This window comes from Ovis canadensis, chromosome 20 (assembly GCF_042477335.2).
Source record: "Ovis canadensis isolate MfBH-ARS-UI-01 breed Bighorn chromosome 20, ARS-UI_OviCan_v2, whole genome shotgun sequence".
Taxonomy (NCBI): domain Eukaryota; kingdom Metazoa; phylum Chordata; class Mammalia; order Artiodactyla; family Bovidae; genus Ovis; species Ovis canadensis.
In genome coordinates this window covers 23,944,282-23,963,707 of record NC_091264.1, presented here as the reverse complement: position 1 = coordinate 23,963,707, position 19,426 = coordinate 23,944,282, and the positions used below count along the sequence as shown (strand labels likewise).

The following is a 19,426-nucleotide window of genomic DNA, read 5'->3' as shown; positions in this document are numbered from 1 at the left end:
TTCCCCAACCCTTTGAGCCATGCTCTGCCTGAATGAAGAACATGGGGGCAGGGCTGCAGAGGACCTCAGGAGGCGGCATCAGTGATCACTCCCAAACCCAGCTCTGCACCATGGCCTTTGACCAACCCCAGAGAGATGATGGAGGCTGTCAACAGGTCTGGAGGCAAACAATACGCCTGATTTCTATCTGCTCTTAACGTTGATCTTGTGTAACACAAGAGAGTTGGGAGTAACTTTTTATTTCAATTATGTGAGATGATGACTCATTTGGGAATTTCCCCGTTCAAATGGGCCTGCTCAAATGCAAATAATAATTTAGCAACAATCAGAATTCATGAGATTATTAGCTAGACTCCAATGAAAAGCCCTCTTCACTCATAGAATTAAGTATTCTGTTTCGGGTTGACTTCTGGAGAATTTCTTGGAGACTTGAGGCCTCAGAAGAATCTTCTCAGGGACTTCCCTGGTGGTCCACTGGTTAAGAATCTGCCTCCCAGTGCAGGGAACGCAGGTTCAGTCCCTGGTCCGTGAGCTAAGATCCCACATGCCACAGGGCAGCTAAGGCTGGGCGACTGCAAATTCTGAGCTACAACTTCTGAACCCAGTGCACCCTAGAGCCTGTGTTCCTCAACAAGAGAAGCCACCACAATGAGAAGCCCAGATGCAACTAGAGAGTAGGCCTGCTTGCTGCAACTAGAGCAAAGTGTGCACAGCGTGTGCAAAGGCACAGCAAAAGACGCAGCACGCATAGCCCACCCCAGAATAAGATAATAATGTTTCAAATGTCGATGATCTTTAAAAAAAAGGAATCCTCTAAGAATTTGCCGTTTGGTTTATCTTCTTCATTCCAGCTCCCAGATCATGTGGCCTTTACTCTGTTGTTACCGCTGTGTAGTGATGGTGTATGTTTTCTAGGACTGGGCAGGACCCTCTGGCTTTTGCCGTGTGACCTGGTGGGAAATCTAAGCATTTCCTCTCAGTAGCAAAAGGTCAGGAAAGAGTGTTGAGCTGCTTTTTCACTGACCTGTGTGATGTGGATTTACCTCTCTGCTTGGTCCCACCTCCTTTCTATTAAATTTAAAAAAAATGAAGTATTTCAAGAGGCAGTAGGGTTTGGTTGCTAAGAGATGAGACTCTGAAACCAGACTCCCTTCAAATCCCAGGATCACCATATTGTCACCAAATATGTAGCATCTGGCAAGTTTCTAATCTCTGTGCCTTAGTTTTCTCCTCTATAAAATGGGGGTAATCATACTATAGATTGGCCAAAAAAGTTCGTTTGGGTTTCTCTTTTTGGTCAACCCAATAATTACCTCGTAGGGTTGTTGAAATGCTTAAGTTAGCTACTATAGTTAAGGAACCTAACAGTATCACTGCCTGTGACATAGTAAAGCATTACACCAATGTTTTCTGCTTGTATACATATGTACATACAAGTATAAAGAAAAATATAATGAATATCCAAGTCCTTACACAAAAATCCTAACACTATACCATACTTGCTTTAGATATTTTTAAAGAAGTAAAATATTACAGAAACAATTACACACACAGACACCTGGGTATCCCTCCTCTATTTATATTTCTTTCTTTTTCTTTCTTGAGATAACTATTATCCTAAATTTACTAGTTATTACTTTTTCAAGTTGATATATATGAATCCACAAAAAGTTTATACTATTGTTTCACATGTTTATAAACCTTATAAAAGTGATATTATGTTGTATGAATTGTTCTGCCACTACTTTTTCCATTGGGCTTCATGGACCTGTGTTGCTACAGATGGCTAGTTCAGTCAACTTAATTGCTGTAGGTGTTTGATTTTGTAACTGTATCACAACTGATCAGTCCATTTTCCTGAGATTGTTTCTAGGTTTTTGCTGTCACAAGCATTGTTGCAAAGAGTATTATTGTGTCTTTGTACCACACATGCAAGAATTTTCTAGGCCACATAACTAGAAATGGACTTGCCAGAACATAGGGGAAATCACCTCTTCAGCTTTCTTAGACACAGCTCTTGGTGGTGCCAAATGGTTGTCCCAGTTTCACTTTCCCAGGACAGGAGGAGCAGTCCTCTGGTTCCACGCCATCAGCAATACTCATTAAGCTTGTCAGTTTCTTCATCCATCAGAGGGAAAACCATACCTATGATAATACATCCGAAAGGTCTCCTGTAAGCACAGAGACTACCTCGTGAGATGTTTCTGATGACCCGCCATGTGCTGGACATCATGCCAAGTGCCTCATTTACCCTGCCTTATTTAGGCCTGTAACTGACTATAAGGGGGGTACTAGAGTACAAGGTTTATTTATTTAGGAATAGCCTGAAATCAACTCTTGGTTGTGGTGTTGAATTTCTGATAGAATGCCTTCTAGGCGTGAACAATCTGGAGAATAATGTGTCTGGACACTGTTTTTGTTTTTTGTTTTTTCTAAAATTAAGTGGTATATATTATGAATCATAGAAGATTTTCATGTAAATTTTTAATGTAAAGAATGATGTAAGGTTTTCATGTAAATTGAGGGGAAAAATGTCACCCAAATTCCAATAACTATACATGCCATTGTCACTGTTAACCCTCCAGTTTTTTTTTTCGAGTGAGTGCTTTGTATTGTTTTAAGGAGAGTTTGTAGCCACTTTAGAGCTTGAAGTCACGGCAACAACATGGATGAGAATTTACCCATAATGCAATTTCTAAATGCCATTTATGCTGTGTCATGTATAAGTTAATTCATGTCTTTTTAAAAAATTGAAATGCATTTCAAACACCATAAAATTCAATCTGTCTTTTAAAGTGTACAGTTCTTTCTTTTCAGATGAGGAATTAAGAAACTGAAATACTCTTTTATGTCTATTAAAATTATAGAGGCCCAATGCCAGTTCAAGTCTAGTACTATGTTAATAGTAAGAGCGGGTGGGCAGGTATAGCTAAAACAAATTGCCTCTTAAGTTGATAATACTGAAGCCGGGTGATGTATACATGGTAGGTGGTTGTATTATTCTGCCTTCTTTTGTTATATGTTTCATAACTTCCATAATAAAAAGTAAAAAGCCATTAAAAAAAAAGTCTACCTTTCTGCTTTAATAACCAATCTTTGCATAGCTGAATTTGTGTCTCTTATGTGAAAATCAGGAGTTAGTAATAAACTACTTTATAAAACATTGTATAGTTTACAAAACATCTCCACATTTTATCTCACAGCTACCCTCTGAGGTAGACAGAGAAGGTATTGCCATCTCCATTTTATTTATTTATTTTCTGACCTCGAGGATTTTGAAGAATGTTAGTTCTTTGACCAGGGATCAAACCCAGGCCCTCAGCATGGAGTCCTAACCACTGGACTGCCAGGAAATTCCCCTAACCATCCCTATTTTAGAGAAAACAGTAGATCTGGGTCTTCACTCCATTCCTCAGACATGGAATTCAGTGGCCTCCCCACTTTTATTCAAAATGAATACAGCCTTAGGGGTAGGGGACTAAGGGATACAAAACATTATGTATAAAATAAATAAGCAACAAAGATAAATTGTATAGTACATGGAAATATAACCATTATTTTATATAACTTTAAATGTAGCAGAATCTATAAAATTATTGAATCACTGTTATACTAATACAATATTATAAATAAGTAACAAAAGAAATACATACTTATTGCTTTTTTCTGATTATAAAAATAATGTGTATTATTTTAAAACAATTTAGAAACATTACAAAGAAGAAAAAAGTATGTGACCTGTAACCATTACCAACCAAAGAAAATTTCTCTTAACATTTTTAAAATTGTATCCTTCCAAATTTTTTGTTTGCAAAGATGATAAAATGTTTCATACTCTTTCTCAAACAATGATATACTATAAACATGTTTGTATGTCAGTAAGTATCGATCTGCATTTATCACATGGCACTTTGGTAACTTATTTAACAATCTCCTGTTGTGAGACATTTAAATGGTTTCAATTTTCTATTGTTATGAACAATGGCAAAATAAACATACATAGTTCTTGGCTTACTTTTTAAATTATTTCCTTTAGATACAGGACTAGAATTGGAAAATAGAAATCAAAGAAAGATTGTTACGTACACGCCTGACAATTTCAGAAAGGTTGTATGGATTTACATTCTCAGTCATCCAGTGTTTTTGTTTGTTTGCTTCTTCATTAATTTACAATTGTTTTTCTTGAGATAGATGTAATTCAGATATACCAGTGAAAATGTAGAGGTTAATTTGTTAACCTATAATCAAGTTAAACTATTGAGCAAACCATTAACAAACAACTCACTGTGTTTATTTAAAGTAATCGTCCAGCTTTAGTACATAAGAATCACCTGGTGATTCCTGGGCTCCATCCCACACAATGACTTAAATTCCAGAGGTCTGGAAAGATTGAAGGCAAAAGAAGAAGAGGGCAGGAGAGGATGAGATGGTTAGATAGCATCACTGACTCAATGGGCATGAATATGAGCAAACTCTGGGAGATTGTGAAGGACAGGGAAGCCTGGTGTGCTGCAGTCCATAGGGTTGCAAAGAGTCAGACACAACTTAGCGACTGAACAACAGAACCTAGCAATTGACATTTTTAACATGAACTCCGTTCCCTCAGGTGCCTCTCATGTAGGCAGTCTAGGAAATTAGAGAAACACTGGTTTAAGAATATACACAGGTGTAGATTGAGCGTTTGCTGCTTATGGGCCCTACTACCTTTTGGGGATGTCAAGTCTGGTAGGAAATGGAATATTCACTTGCTCTTTCTTCTCTTGGCTTCATCCATATCATTCACTCAGCCTCTATCTCTCCCTCTGTCACACACAGGCACATTTCTGTAGGAAAAAAGTATTTTGGATTTTTGGAGATGCCTTTATTATAGCCTGCCATAAATGGTTACAGACAAGTATTTGATGTATTCAGGCTCCTCTGCAGGGCTTTCAGTTTTGTTTCACGCTGTCCTGTTTTGCAAGCAGCCGCCTCTGATGTTCCTAATGAGCTGAGCACCTGAGTCACTTTTCTGAAGAAGCTGAGATGGGTTTTAAAGTGGTCTCAGAGGCTCTGTAGTAGGAAGACAGACTGAAGGTGAGCGAGGCAGTCAAATTCTATTGTATCTCTGAGGCAGGGAGCCCTGAAGTCCTCAGCCTTTTTAAATCCAAACTAGGTTTTCCAGAATCTACCATTCCAAGAATGGCTCCCTGCTGCCTCATTCAAGAAACAGCCTTTATTTTTCTCCTTGAAAGTCTAACTTTGCCGCAAAACCTCCTTTCTCATGGAACTTTTCAGCTTTCACACATGTGGTGGCGGGGCGAGGCCTTCAGACATGTGGCCCGCGCAGACTGGTCTGCTTGTGAGAAACGTGTGAGGAGAGCAGGGCTTCACTGGTCTCTTTCCAACAGCACAGCTTAGTGTGCCTGTCAAACTTCATATGAGTGTCATCGTGCAGTGCATATTCCTCTGGATGCGGCTGGTTTTGCCCAATATAATATTTTCAAGACTCATCCGTGTTGTTGTATATATCAATAGTTCATTCCGTTTGGTTGCTGAGTAGTATTCCATTGAATGGCTATATCACACTTTGTTTATCCTTTTTCCTGCGGATGAACATCTAGGCTGTTTCCATTGTTTGAATACTACGAATAAAGCTACTATGAGGGCTTCCCTGGTGGTCCAGAGGTTAAGAATCCTCCTTGCAATGCAAGGTGCACCGGTTTGATCCCAAGTCTGGGAAGATCCCACATGCTGTGGAGCAACGAAGCCCGTGCACCACAGCTGAGCCAGGGCTCTAGAACCTGCAGACCACAATTACTGGGTCCACGTGCCACAGCTACTGGAGCCTGCTCACCTAGAGCCTGTACTCCACAACATGAGAAGCCCCTGCAATGAGAAGCCTGGACATCGCAATGAAGAGTAGCCCTCGCTCACTGCAACTAGAGAAAGCCTGCTTACAACAATGAAGACCCACCACAGCCAATAAAATAAAATAAATAAATCTTAAAAAAAAAAACTCTGCTATGAACATTCATGTACAAGTATTTGTATGGACGTAAACTTTCATTTCTTTGGTGTAAGTACATCGGAGTGGGATGGCTGGGTTTTGTGGCAACTTTATGCTTAATTTCTCTTTTTTTCCCCTTTGGCCACACTTCATGGCTTGCGGGATCTTAGTTCCCTGATCAGGGATCAAACCCATGTCCCCTGCAGCGGAAGCATGGAATCTTAACCACTAGATAGCCAGGGAAGTCCTCATGCTTAACTTTTTAAGAAATGGGGCAGTTAAAACAGAAATTCTCACTTTTAGTTGTCAAGTGCATATCCTATGTTAGTAATTCCAGCTTCTTGTCCCTGTGGTCTAGTTGGAAAGAATATTATTTTAAGAGTCAGAAGTCTGGGGTTTGGCCTGAGCAGCTTAGTTCTAGACTTGGATTTTGAAAAAAAGGGATCTTTTAGCTTCTTGGAGCTTCAGTTCCCTAATCTTTAAATTGGAGTTATTTTTTTCCTTTTTATTTTGGACTGCATTGTGAGGCTTATGGGATTTTAGTTCCCCGACTAGGGATTAAAACCCTGGGCCTTCCACGGTGAGACCACAGAGTCCTAATCACTGGACCGCCAGGGAATTCCCAATAATTTCTATAACAATAAAAAAATTTGAAGTAGTTTCAGAATCCATCAACAGGAAACTGGTCAAGTAAAATAAATTCCTAAATTAGAATACTATATAGCCAGTGGGGTAGGGGAGTTTGGGATGGGCAGATGCAAACTGGTGTATATATATATTTATGGTTGTGCTGGGTCTTCACTGCCGTGTACCGGTTTTCTCTAGTTGTGGCGAGCAGGGACTACTCTTTGTTGCAGCGTGTGGAATTCTCACTGTGGTGGTTTCCCTCGTTTCGGAGCACACGCTCTAGGCACATGGGCTTCAGTAGTTGCAGTACGTGGGCTCAGTATTTGTGGCACACAGGCTCAGTTGTCCTGTGGCGTGTGGAATCTTCCTGGATCAAGGATTTAACCTGTGTTCAAGGCTCTAAGCTCCCAATGCACGGAACCTAAGATTGATTCCTGGACAGCAGACTAGGGTCTACTTGCTGTAACTGGGAACTGGTGCAGCTAAATACATAAATATTAACAATATAACTTAAAGCCTGTGCTATTTCTGAGAATGAGAGGAGGGAATGTGTTGAAAAACTATAAGGTTTTATTATATAAATGTAAGATATTGTATTAATATTGATCAGTTTAGTTCAGTTGCTCAGTCGTGTCTGACTCTTTGCGACCCCATGGACTGCAGCACTCCAGGCTTCCCTGTCCAGCACCAACTCCTGGAGCTTACTCAAACTCCTGTCCATTGCATCAGTGATGCCATGCAACCATCTCATCCTCTGTTATCTGCTTCTCCTCCCACCTTCAACCTTTCCCAGCAGCAGGGTCTTTTCCCATGAGTTGGTTTTTCACATCAGGTGGCCAAAGTATTGGAGTTTCAGCTTCAGCCTCAGTCCTTCCAATGAATATTCAGGACTGATTACCTTTAGGACTGACTGGTTTGATCTCCCTGCAGTCCAAGGGACTCTCAAGAGTCTTCTCCAACACCACAGTTCAAAAGCATCAATTCTTGGGCGCTCAGCTTTCTTTCTTAATTAATCAAATTATCAAAGTAAGAGAAATAAGAGAAAGCAATGACAGCTCCATAGAAACACAATCAATCTGAACATGAGGAAGAGGTCAACTCCACAGATATGAAAGGAATCTGGAATGACTAAAAAGCCACAGTTTTCCTCTGAGCTTTGGGCTTAAATTCTGGCTTTCTCAATATACGTGTCTCCTTGAACAAGTTATTTAAACCATCTCTCTCCATTTCCTTATCTGCAAAATGGTAATAACAATAGTACTGATCTCATTTTGTCCTGAGAACTAAATAAAGCATTCAAAGTGATGAACATTTGGCACCTTGTAGGGGTTCATTATGTATTTGTTCCCCTTTCCCTCCTTTTCTGTCTTGCCTCTGCCTAGGTGCAGATAGCAAGATCCTTTACATATTGTGACCCAGTTAGAAGAAAAGCGAAAAGAATGATTATAATGAACAAGAGGAGTTGTGAGCGTTCTTTTTTTAACAAGGGGGAGAGGTAAGAAATTGGTGTGTTCTTAGAAGAGGCTTTGGCTCTGCTAAACTAAAGGGGCCAAGAAAAGGAGAAAGAAGAAAAGAGTGTACTCTTTCTGGATGTATCTAGGTCAAGGGACCAAGGGACATGAAATAAAGACAGGTTTTCTTTTCCATTGTCCCATTCACTACATTAGGGGAAACAAAAAAAAAAGACCCGGGGCATCAGATGCTCTGTCCAGGAAAAAAAAATAGCATAACAGGTTGGTTCCTTCTGTCTTTGTAGCTCTTGAGTAGGAGCATAATAGGATAGAGGAGCTGGAAAACCCCCAAATGTGGGGGATCTGGTCCTTTCCCATCATGCTCTGGATGGATGTTGAAAGCAGAGTTATTGCGCACCACAGTACACTGCTCTTCAACCTCACCTATTCACTTCCCAGAAAGAATGCTCCCTCTAGGACACACAGAAGTGCAAATCAAAACAGAAATCAGGTATCACCTCACACCCATAGGATGGCTACTATCAAAACACAGAAAATAACCAGTGTTAGCAAGGATACAGAGAAACTGGAACACCTGTGCACTGTTGGTGAAATTATTTTTAAAAACATTTTTGCTGCAAACTATCTTTTATTCATTTATCTTGCTGCCGCTGCTAAGTCACTTCAGTTGTGTCCGACTCTGTGCAACCCCATAGACGGCAGCCCACCAGGCTCCCCCATCCCTGGGATTCTCCAGGCAAGAACAGCGGAGTGGGTTGCCATTTCCTTCTCTAACGCATGAAAGTGAAAAGTGAATAATAGCGGCCCCATGGACTGCAGCCCCCCAGGCTCCTCCGTCCGTGGGATTTCCCAGGCAAGAGTACTGGAGTGGGGTGCCATCGCCTTCTCCGTCATTTGTCTTAGTCACATTTATTTTTGGCTGCACTGGGTCTTCGTTGCAGGCACAGGTTTTCTCCAGTAGCAGTGAGTGGAGGCTACTCTCTAGCTGCAGTGCTGTGGCTTTTCACTGCGTAGCCTCTCTTGCCGAGCATGAGATTTAGGCCTGGCGCTCAGCAGTTAACAGGCGCTCAGCTAGGCCCACAGGCTTAGCTGAAATACAGTAGTGAGAAAACAAAGTAAGGATTTTGTCCATCCCTGCCCACATGTTTCTTTTTTCTTACTGGTGGACATTGGGCTATTTTCAGCCTTTCAACTTTTCATTATTATAATGCCTCTATGAAACATTCATTTATAAACCTAGGATTTGGGGGCCACAGTGTATGAATATTTCAAAGGTTCTTCATACCAATTTATCTAAATTCACATCTACTCACCTTTAGGAAAAAATATATCAATTTTCATTCCCAGTAGCAGTGATATTTGAAAGTACCCATTTCCCTACAATCTTGCCAACAAAAGCTATTACATATTTTTCAAAGCTTTGCCACTCTGATTAGGCAAATGTGATGCCTTATTGTTGTTTTAATCCATTTCCTTATCTATGAGTGGTATACATCTTTCAATGTTTGTTGGCTAACTCAATACTTCTTTTGTGAACTATCTGTTTGTGTCCTCATTTTTATTCCCCCCACCCCCCTGTGGTGTTTCCATTATATTTAAGAGTAGGATGTCCATTTCTATCTAGAAATCAAATATTCACTTTATTCTTCTTTTTCTCCTCCTTCTTTTTGAAATGACTCGATCCTTTCTTTGACTTCATCCAGGAGATAATGTTTTTTTGTTTTTTAAAGGGGAGCGTAAAAAAAAAAAGGGGGGAGCGTATATTTTTTAAAGTCTTTATTGAATTTGTCACACTATCGCTTCTGTTTTATGTTTTGGGTTTCCTGGCCCTGAGGCATGTGGAATCTTAGCTCCCTGACCAGGGGTCAAACCGGCATGCCCTGCACTGGAAGGCAAACTCTCGGCCACTCAACCTCCAGGGAAGTCCTGAGGTAATGTATTTTGAATGGAGCTTGGAGAATTCCACGAATCTAAGGAAAGCTGAACAACTAGGATGACTCAGGGTGACAGAAACCACGTTCTCCCATGCCTTCAGGCCTCTTATCTTTGCCTCTCTCTGCTTTATGGCCCACTTATTACAGATGGGCATCATCTCTTTTTCATGAGTGCCCCACAAAGCTCGTCTCTTTTTGTGTATTTCTATTATTCACTTTCAAGCACACAGCTTAGGTCTTGTCAAGTGAAAAAAAAAAAGCACAATGTGAGAGTTGTGAGTTAAGTTTTATTTGGCCCAGGAGACAGCATTTCAGATAGCTCCGAGAAACTGCTCCAAAGAGGTAGAGGGAAGGTGAGTGTTACATATGATTTTAGTGAAGGGGGGTGCATGAAGTTAAGCACACATTTTTGGCAGAGGCTTGCTGCTAGTCACGAGGAGCAGATGTCACCGTAATGATTTTAGTGCTTTGCTAGACATGAGGGAATGCAAGACTTGGGCTCATAAAATCTTCTCTTGGGAAGGTCTAACAGTCTGAAGATCAGTTCCGCCAGTTTTCCCCAGAGGACAGAGTGCCTCATTCCTGATCCCGCCCCTGAACCCCTTTCAGCAGGTGTTGAAGCTCAGCAGCTGCTGACCTAACCCTTACAGAGGTGGATGGCAAGCGCCAGTTTGCAGTTGGCAGCCTTTCCACCAACTCATGAATCAGTCGTGCATGCTCAACTGCATCAGCTCTGTGGTGTCCTACTCTTTGTGACCCTATGAACTGTACTCCGCCAGGCTCCTCTGCTCACGGGATTTCCCAGGCAAGAGTACTGGAGTGGGTTGCCACTGCCTCCTCCAGGGGAATCTTCCCGACCCAGGAATCAAGCCCAAGTCTCCTGCATTCTCTGCACTGGCAGGTGGATTGATTTATTTATTTACCACTGAGCCACGGGGTGAGCCCTTTCCACCAACTTGCTGAGTTCCAATTTCAAATTCCTGATAGAGAGAATCTGATTGGCTGATCCTGGTCCAGTGTCTCCCTCTTGTCCCATCAATGAGGTGTGAGGGCTAAGGGACATGATTATCCGGGGAAGAAACGGCTGCTGGGGGCCAGCTAGAATGTTGCTAATGGTTTGTAGAGAAAGGAGGTCATCACAGTTTGCATGCACACCCAACAGCTTTCTACTACAAGTTGCTACTGCCATATAATGTATTCTAATATCAATTTGGACTCTGTTTATTCTCTGAATTGGTTATGTTACCAAAAGCTCAGCCTCTCTGTACACCAGGGCTGAATCTTGGAGATAGTTTTGGGTGAAGTAGAAAAGAATAGCTTTATTACTGGATCTGGCAAAAGGAGACACCCCAGGATTCGACCTTGAAAAACTATGTATACCAACCTGGGAGAATCTGTGGAAGAGTTTTCTGACAAGGTTAGGGTGTGAGCAGGGTTTGCACCCTGGAGAAGGAAATGGCAACCCACTCCAGTATTCTTGCCTGGAAAATCCCATGGATGGAGGAGCCTGGCAGGCTACAGTCCGTGGGGTCCAAAAGAGTCAGACAGGACTGAGTCACTTCACTTCACTAATCTTGTCTCAGGGGGGCCTCCTAATCTTGATGAGCCTCTCTAATCACTTTAATCTTGCCTCAGGTGGTTTCTTGGCTGCCCCTCCCTTGACCAGCTCCTCCCTTGAATCCACTCTTTGGAATTCAGGGAAGTTCATGGAGGCTAAAGTCTTGACTTCTAGGAGTGGAGGACAGTGTGGAGGGTCCTGGGGGGCTCCCAGGTAAGGACCCCAGGACCCTGCTTGGTTTCTTATGTTGTGGCATAATCTTGCCACTTGCTGGCCCTGGCAATTCTGAATCTCATGAACTTGGATACCTGGAGCCAATGTAAGATGCTCTGGTGAAATTGTTAGCGGAATCACTGACTGATACAATAGGTCTTGGTAAGGAATGTAGAACTTACAAGCTACCACCAAGTGAATGAATTCAGGAAAAGTCAAAAGGAGAAAAATATACCAGTCCATATTTCTACCAACATCCAAGAATTCTTGTTGGAATCCATCTTGGCTGAAAGATGCTCAAGTCACCAGGTAGGATCCTGAGTCAGAATGATTGGCTAGAGACAACTCAGAAACAAACTCTATTACTATAATCCTGAGACTGCTACAGAGCAGTTCTCCTGAGTTTTCTAACCCTCCTGTTGTCCACCCAATAGACCCTCCCCAATAAAGTCTTTTGCTTTGTCAGTGTCTATGTCTCCTTTCCTGGTGGCTCAGTTGGTAAAGAATCCACCTGCAGTGTGGGAAACCTGGATGTGATCCTTGGGTTGGGAAGATCCCCTGGAGGAGGGCATGGCAATTCACTCCAGTATTCTTGCCTGGGGATTCTCCATGGACTGAGGAGCCTGGCCGGTTACAGTCCACGGTGTCACAAAGAGTCAGACATGACCGAGCAACTAAGTACAGCACAGCACATGTCTCTTTGGACAATTTATTTTCAAGTATTAGACAAAGTGAAGTCGCTCAGTCATGTCCGACTCTGCGACCCCGTGGACTGCAGCCCACAAGGCTCCTCCATCCATGGGATTCTCCAGGCAAGAATACCAGAATGGGTTGCCATTTCCTTCTCCAGGGGATCTTCCTGACCCAGGGATCGAAACCAGGTCTCCCACATTGCAGGCAGACGCTTTAACCTCTGAACCACCAGGGAAGCCAAGAAACCCTGAAACTAGGACTTCCCTGGTGGTCCAGTGGTTAAGAGTCTGCCTGCCAATGCAGGGGACATGGATTAGATCCCTAGTCCTACATGCTGAAGGGCAACTAAGCCCATGTGCCACAATTACTGAGCCTGCATGCCTAGAACCTATGCTCTGCAACAAGAGAAACGATCACAATGAAAAGTCTGCGCACCACAACGAAGAGTAGCTCCCACTTGCCGCAGCTAGAGAAAGTGCACAGATAGCAACAAAGACCCAACACAGCCAAAAATAAATAAATACTGGGGGAAAAAAAACAAACTCTGAAATTGATCTGGTCTGGGGATCTGGGATTAGTCTAAATTTTTTACATATGATCACCAGCTCAAGAAATTTAGAAAGTGGCAGGTTTTGGGCATATTCCAGGCAGTGACATATTCAAGCATAGCCCCTGACATGGTCCTGAGATGGTACCTAGAAGCCCCTTTGAAATATTGCTTCTCAGTTTTCCTTTCTTAGAGCAGCTCAGCAATTTATCCTTTTGCCTCTGAACCAGCCCTTCATCAGGCTGTCTTCCTAACAGAACAAAACAAAAGGGCACAGCCATCAGGGCAGCACCATAGATGTTTTTATATGACCACTCAGACTCAAGTGGAGATTCACATGTCTGAGAATCTCCTGAATGGGTAACACCTCATTTCCTTCATCTCATATCCCACCCTACAAAGGAATCTTTCCATGGGGGGTGGGGTGGGCTGGTTCTTCATATCTAATATGCCAGCCGCCTTGATCAGTGTACACAGTGGTTAGGGATAGGACAATACTTATTGGGCATCACTGTCCCAGGAATTGTAGATGATTAGCATCCCTGGTCTTCAGGGAATTCATGTTTAGGGTACAACCTCCAATCTCGTGAGACCCAGAACTGTCCCCATAAAGTTTCAGAATTCACTTAAGGAGTAGTTATACTGCTTTGAGATAGCTCCCATCATGAACTGAAGTTCTGAGCCATTTGGGTCTCTTATTCGCCAGGATCTTTTTTTGTATTCTGTGGGCTGTTTAGGTGTGAGCTGAGCCCCTAGTACTGATGGAAGTTGGCAAAGAACTTTTAATTTCCTTTGGGTCAGCATTCTAATAGACTCATCAGGTTTCAATAACATTTTCTTCTTTAAATCCTTGGTCAACACAACTTGAATCCATGAATGTGCAAGTTAAAACAGCTCCTAGAAAAGTGTATACATTTTGAACTATTTTGTAATTTAAGGCCACCTTGAACTCAAAAGGGAACTGTGGCAGGATATAGTGGATAGAGTGCTAGACTGAGAATTTTTGTGATTACTAGCGGTGTCATTCCGGATTCATCAATTCTCTTCTCTCAGTTTCAATTCCTTTGTTTGTAGACAGTCTCACGTCCTTTCAGCTCCAAAGTTGGGATTTTTATAATCTTTGGGTTCTCGTTCCATCATCCATAAGATTCAGACAGTAGGAGAAAAAAAAAATCATTGGAGAAAGGGTGGCCCCTTATTAAGAAAAGAGAGAGGACACATACTTCATATTGTAACAGAGGACAAGAGAAGTGAGGCAGAAGAGGGACCAGAAGAAGTCGTGCCTGTCTGCTTGTATTCAGTTCAGTTCAGTTCAGTCGCTCAGTCGTGTCCAACTCTTTGCGACCCCATGAATGGCAGCACGCCAGGCCTTCCTGTCCATCACCAACTCCCGGAGTTCACTCAGACTCATGTCCATCGAGTCAGTGATGCCATCCAGCCATCTCATCCTCGGTCGTCCCCTTCTCCTCCTGTCCCCAATCCCTCCCAGCATCAGAGTCTTTTCCAATAAGTCAACTCTTCGCATGAGGTGGCCAAAGTACTGGAGTTTCAGCTTCAGCATCATTCCTTCCAAAGAGCACCCAGGGCTGATCTCCTTCAGAATGGACTGGATGGATCTCCTTGCAGTCCAAGGAACTCTCAAGAATCTTCTCCAACATCACAGTTCAAAAGCATCAATTCTGTGGCGCTCAGCTTTCTTCACAGTCCAACTCTCGCATCCATACATGACCACAGGAAAAACCATAGCCTTGACTAGACTCCTATCTAACCCCACAGTCATCTCCTCAAGTTTATGATCACAATATTAGTTACCATTTCTTGAGTGCTTCTTAGGGAGCAGGCAGGGTACTGAGTTCATATATTGTCAACTCTTTAATCCTTACAACAAACCAATCTGGACAAGCACCATGACTAGCGATAACTGGCAGAATGAGGATTTTTCCCAAAGGCGTGGGACCTCAGAAGTTTTTAAAACCTGTTAGTCTCATTTGGTAGTAGGACAGAAGGAAGTAGAATCTTTTTGCCTTTCCAAAATCTCATGGCACCCCAGATGCTGCTGGTCTCTTATTCTAGCTGTCTCCTTGTTGAAATTGTTATGGAAAACGTAGGAATGAAAGATAGTTTCTAATTTTGCAGCTCTGTATTTTCGGACAAGGCGTACAAACTTTCTGGATCTTACTTTCCTTAAGACAGAGAGCCGCTTAAAGACAGATCATTTCTTTTTCGTCCTTCCCCCATGGGGATGTAGGAGAGTGTCGGGCAAACGTGGTGCGAGAAGGAATGAAGGGAGGTAGACCAGGCAGTCCCTATGCTTCCTTTCTTATTTAGTTTTGAAATGGGGCCTTGATCAGGTACTATAAGTACTATATGCACAGTAACACTTTGCCTTCTAAAAACGAAACAAGGCAGGTCACGTTCTCATGACTTAAACTTTATTTTGAGAGGCTTGGTGTTGACGGAGTGGGTGGAAGATTATATGCGGTGTTGGCATGGACCCGTGACTGCCGTTTGCATTGAGGCCTCCTTTACTTTCCGGAGACTGGAGACTACCGTTGCATAACAAAACATCACCAGTGCCACCAAGTGTGTGGCCGGCAACCAACTATTCAGGGCATTATCCCTCTGCGAAAGCAGCTCTAGAAACATGCAAACAAGCCCTTCCAGCGCGAGGGGCAAAGCCCTGGCTCCGAAGAAGAATGGGTCCTGCGTGCAATCTGGTACTTGGATCTCGTCCTAGTCTCTAGTTTCTTTCCCGACTTCAGTTTCCTCATCTCCAAAATGCTCGCACCGTCGTAGACCCAAGAGCCCCTAGCTTTCCCCCCTGCTCAAGCCCGAGGTTTTAACTCCTCCTCCTCAGGGTAGGGGCGGGGCGAGGAAAAGGTCAGGCCGGGAGTCACCTCCTCGAGCCTCCTGGCCTTCCCCTTCCTCCTTCCTTCCGCCCGCCCCCTCGCCCCACCGTGGTGAGGTCACGCGGGGGACGTCACGGGGTTGTGACGCCACTGAGGGCGGGCCTCCGAGAGGAAGGGGCGGGGCCTAGGTAGGCGACGCTTGCGCAGTGGGCGCGGCGCGGGAGGAGGCGGAGGCGGCGGCGCAGCTAGAGGCGGCGGCGGTGGAGGCGGCGGCGCCGGGGGGGGTGGGAGGGGGGGGAGCGCGAGAGCGAGTGAGCGGCTGAGAGAGTTTACCCCGATGAGGCGGTGAGAGGCCCGGGGCCTACCTCAGCGGAGCGGGCTCGCGGCGCCAGCTAGCAGCGGGCCCCCTCCCGGTCCCCGGGCCCGGCGGCGCGGCGGCTGCTTGGTTGTGAGGAGGCGGGGAAGCGAGTGTCCGGCCCCAGCCATGGAGGGTATGGACGTGGACCTGGACCCCGAGCTGATGCAGAAGTTCAGCTGCCTGGGCACCACGGACAAGGACGTGCTCATCTCCGAGTTTCAGCGGTTGCTCGGCTTCCAGCTCAACCCGGCCGGCTGCGCCTTCTTCCTGGACATGACCAACTGGTGAGCCGGCTCCGCCGCCGCGCCAGCCTCTGGCAGCGGCCTCGGGGCCCCGAGGGGAAGGGAAGGGACACCCGAGCTCGGCGGCAGGGCGGGCCGGGCGGGCTCTGAGGGACACCCCTCTCTAGGGGCGGGGAGGGCGTGTGGGGAGCCCTCGGGGCCTGGGAGGAATTAGGGGCCCAAGCAGGGCTAGAGGGGGACATAGGAGGAGAGTTGTGGGGCCACGGAGGGCAGGAGAGGCGGAAGGGAGGTCGGGGGGCTGGTGCTGAGGTTCGGAGGAGTGTTGTTAGCGGCCGAGGAACGTGGGAAGAGGAGGAAAAGGGCTTGAGCATCGAGGAACGGGGTCCACCTGGGAAGAAGGGGGCCGTGGTGTTGGCTAAAAGTAAAGCGGAAAATCCGAATTTGCGGAGTGGAAAAAAAGCTTGGGGTATGGAGTTAGAGGCTGAAGATGACGGGGGTTGAGGGGAAACTCTGGGAGAGAATTGGGTGCCGTGGGCAGGCAGAACCTGGCGCGCGGGTGAGACTTGGGAGTTAAGAACTGAGAACAGATCATTTGTGTGCGTCTCTCTTATTAAAGTGTGTGTCTCCATTCGAGGACAGACAGGAAAAAGGGGAAAACTTTACAGGGAAGGACAAGTGAGTAGGATAAGAAAGAGGACTTTCCGAAGAGCTGTGCCCGGGAAGGGGTGGGATCTACTAATGGAGGACCGGGCGTGCTAGACCCGGGGGGGCAGGGTCTGGGGAAAACGTGAATAAAAGTGAAGGAGAGGAGGTTGTCCTGCGGGAGGGAACTTTTCTGACGGGATTGGAGCTCTGGGCTCCAGAGTACGGGAAGGGAGAGGGGCTTATCTCAGAGGCACTTACGGGGAAAAAAAAAAAAAAAGCTGGGTTGTTAGCCGTTTGGGAAAATGGAGAACTTGACTTTTTGGCTTGGAGTCTTCTTGTAGAAGACTGATTTGGGGTAGAGGGCCGTGATAACTTCGACTACAGGGGTGTTTCTTGGTTTTGGGTGGAGCACTTGCTATTTCTGGTAGCCAAGTTTCCCCTTGTTCTCTGAGGAGGGCTTGTCGAGTTCACTCAAGGTGAGTGACGAAGTGGAGACCATTAGACTTCCTTTGAAAGAATTTCAGGTGAAGCAGCTCATCTTTCTTTGGTCAGAAAGCCATGAGATGATTGCCCTTTGCTCTCTGTGTTGGGCACTCAGTCCCCTGGCATGTGGAATCTTGTTTCTTTTGGCATGACTTACAGAGCCAGGCTCCCCTTTATTCCGTGTCTACGTGATGCCTCAAGCAATGCCAGAAAAAGAGTCTGTAAGCTTTGTCTTTATACCCTTTCTCATCCAACCCTATCCTGAGTGGTGCTCATCTTATAAATGAGTTTTGTAGCTGTGGTGGCTCCAAAGGTGATGTGTGAATATTTTTGTGGTTCATTGGTGGTTCCTGTTGTTTCATCTTTAAAGTTGATATAGTAAGAGTGGGGTTGACTACCTAGATGTTTAGAAGTATTTCTGATCCCCTGTTGGACTTTTATGTCCAACAGGGACTACAGCTTCCAGTCGTTTTGTGAGCACCAGCCTGTGTGTTTCATAGAGAGTGGCAGGGGCTATTGAAAACACTGAACAGAGGTAGTACCCTGGTGAAATTTGGAAGTAAAGCTATGTCTTGAGGAGGGTTGTGCCCTTGCCTGCCTGCTTCCCACCCCCAGGTCCTTTTCTTCCTGTTTACACTAGTTCAGCATAGGAAACTTGGCATATTGTTGCTTCCAGTTTGGTAGAAATCATTATTTCTCCCTACCCTCTTGTGAGTTGTGCCATTTAAATCCCACCCTAATAAGTTTTTAGTTTTTTAGAGTCAGTATTTATTAGTCCAATTATTATGGCTACAAAAACAATGTAATGAATTTTATATGCTTGAGGTATATGTGTTTAATGTCTAAGATTGTTTTTAAGTGTTGTGAAAGGTGAGGCTCAGTGTGGATGAGGAAAAAAAATTATGGTTGCATTATAAAATTTTTATTTGAATTTTATCTAAAACTTATTAAGCTTAGTGACAGTAGCATGTGTTCTGAGAAGATGTTATCTCTGTGTAAAACAAGGTGTGATACATTTCTGAGCGAAGGAGTGAGCCATTAAAAATGTATTCTGGTTCTAAAGCAGTTAGAAGTCAGTAGCTGCTTAAGAATTCAGACTATTAAGTGATAACTCAGCTGTAAGTACATTACCTATTTTTTTGACTGTGAAAGTCATATGTTATTTATTTTCTTTGATTATAAAGTGAAAAATTTGTGAATGAAAGGAAGTAAGGCTTGTTATTCTTTTTCCAATGAAAGCAGTTAGCTTCATAATCCAGTAATGTGTTTTGATTCCAATGTTGACCTGGCTAAATTTGTCTTGTTAGATTTTTATTTTAAAAAATGCTAATTATAATTGATAAAGTCTAGCTAAAATAAAATATATACATGAATGCATACTTGATCAAAATATTTGTGTGTTAAATATAAATATCCAAGGTCTAGAAATGTATTATTTTTAAGTGTCATTTAATGTCTGACTTTGAAAACTTTTGAGATAGTCCTGATACAGGTTGCCAAAACCTCTCTCAAATTGCTGTGGTTAACCTGTTGAGTTTGAGATGATTAACCTGTGACTTCCTGCCTATTTTGGGTTGTAATAAATAACCGCCATTCAGTTGTCTAGTGATGGTTTAAAAAAATGTGGTAAAATAAAAATAATAGTTTTAAACTGAAGGCCTAAAATGAGTAATCTAAAATGAAACCCTATTTGGAAAGACCATGTATTTGTTTTCAAAAGTAAGAATTTATTTTCTGTTGTTAACCAGCAACTTTTTAAGAAACTGTTGAAAACTGACAAAATTGAGTGTTTTGGTCTTATAAATTACCTACCCTGTAA

General features: G+C 43.8%; 1 protein-coding gene across 6 annotated transcripts in view; it reads left to right on the top strand.

Moving 5' to 3' along the window:
* The first annotated feature begins 16,065 nt into the window (after positions 1–16,065).
* ILRUN (inflammation and lipid regulator with UBA-like and NBR1-like domains) overlaps positions 16,066–19,426 on the top strand; it is a 102,930-nt gene continuing 99,569 nt past the window's right edge. For 3 of the 6 annotated variants that reach the window (XM_069564143.1, XM_069564144.1, XM_069564142.1), the window contains exon 1: positions 16,077–16,521. In XM_069564143.1, coding sequence (XP_069420244.1) covers positions 16,364–16,521 — 158 coding nt within the window. In that variant the 5' untranslated portion in view covers positions 16,077–16,363. Of the gene's footprint in view, positions 16,522–19,426 lie in introns of all 6 variants that reach the window. The other 3 variants (XM_069564145.1, XM_069564141.1, XM_069564146.1) reach the window with 2 other exon arrangements.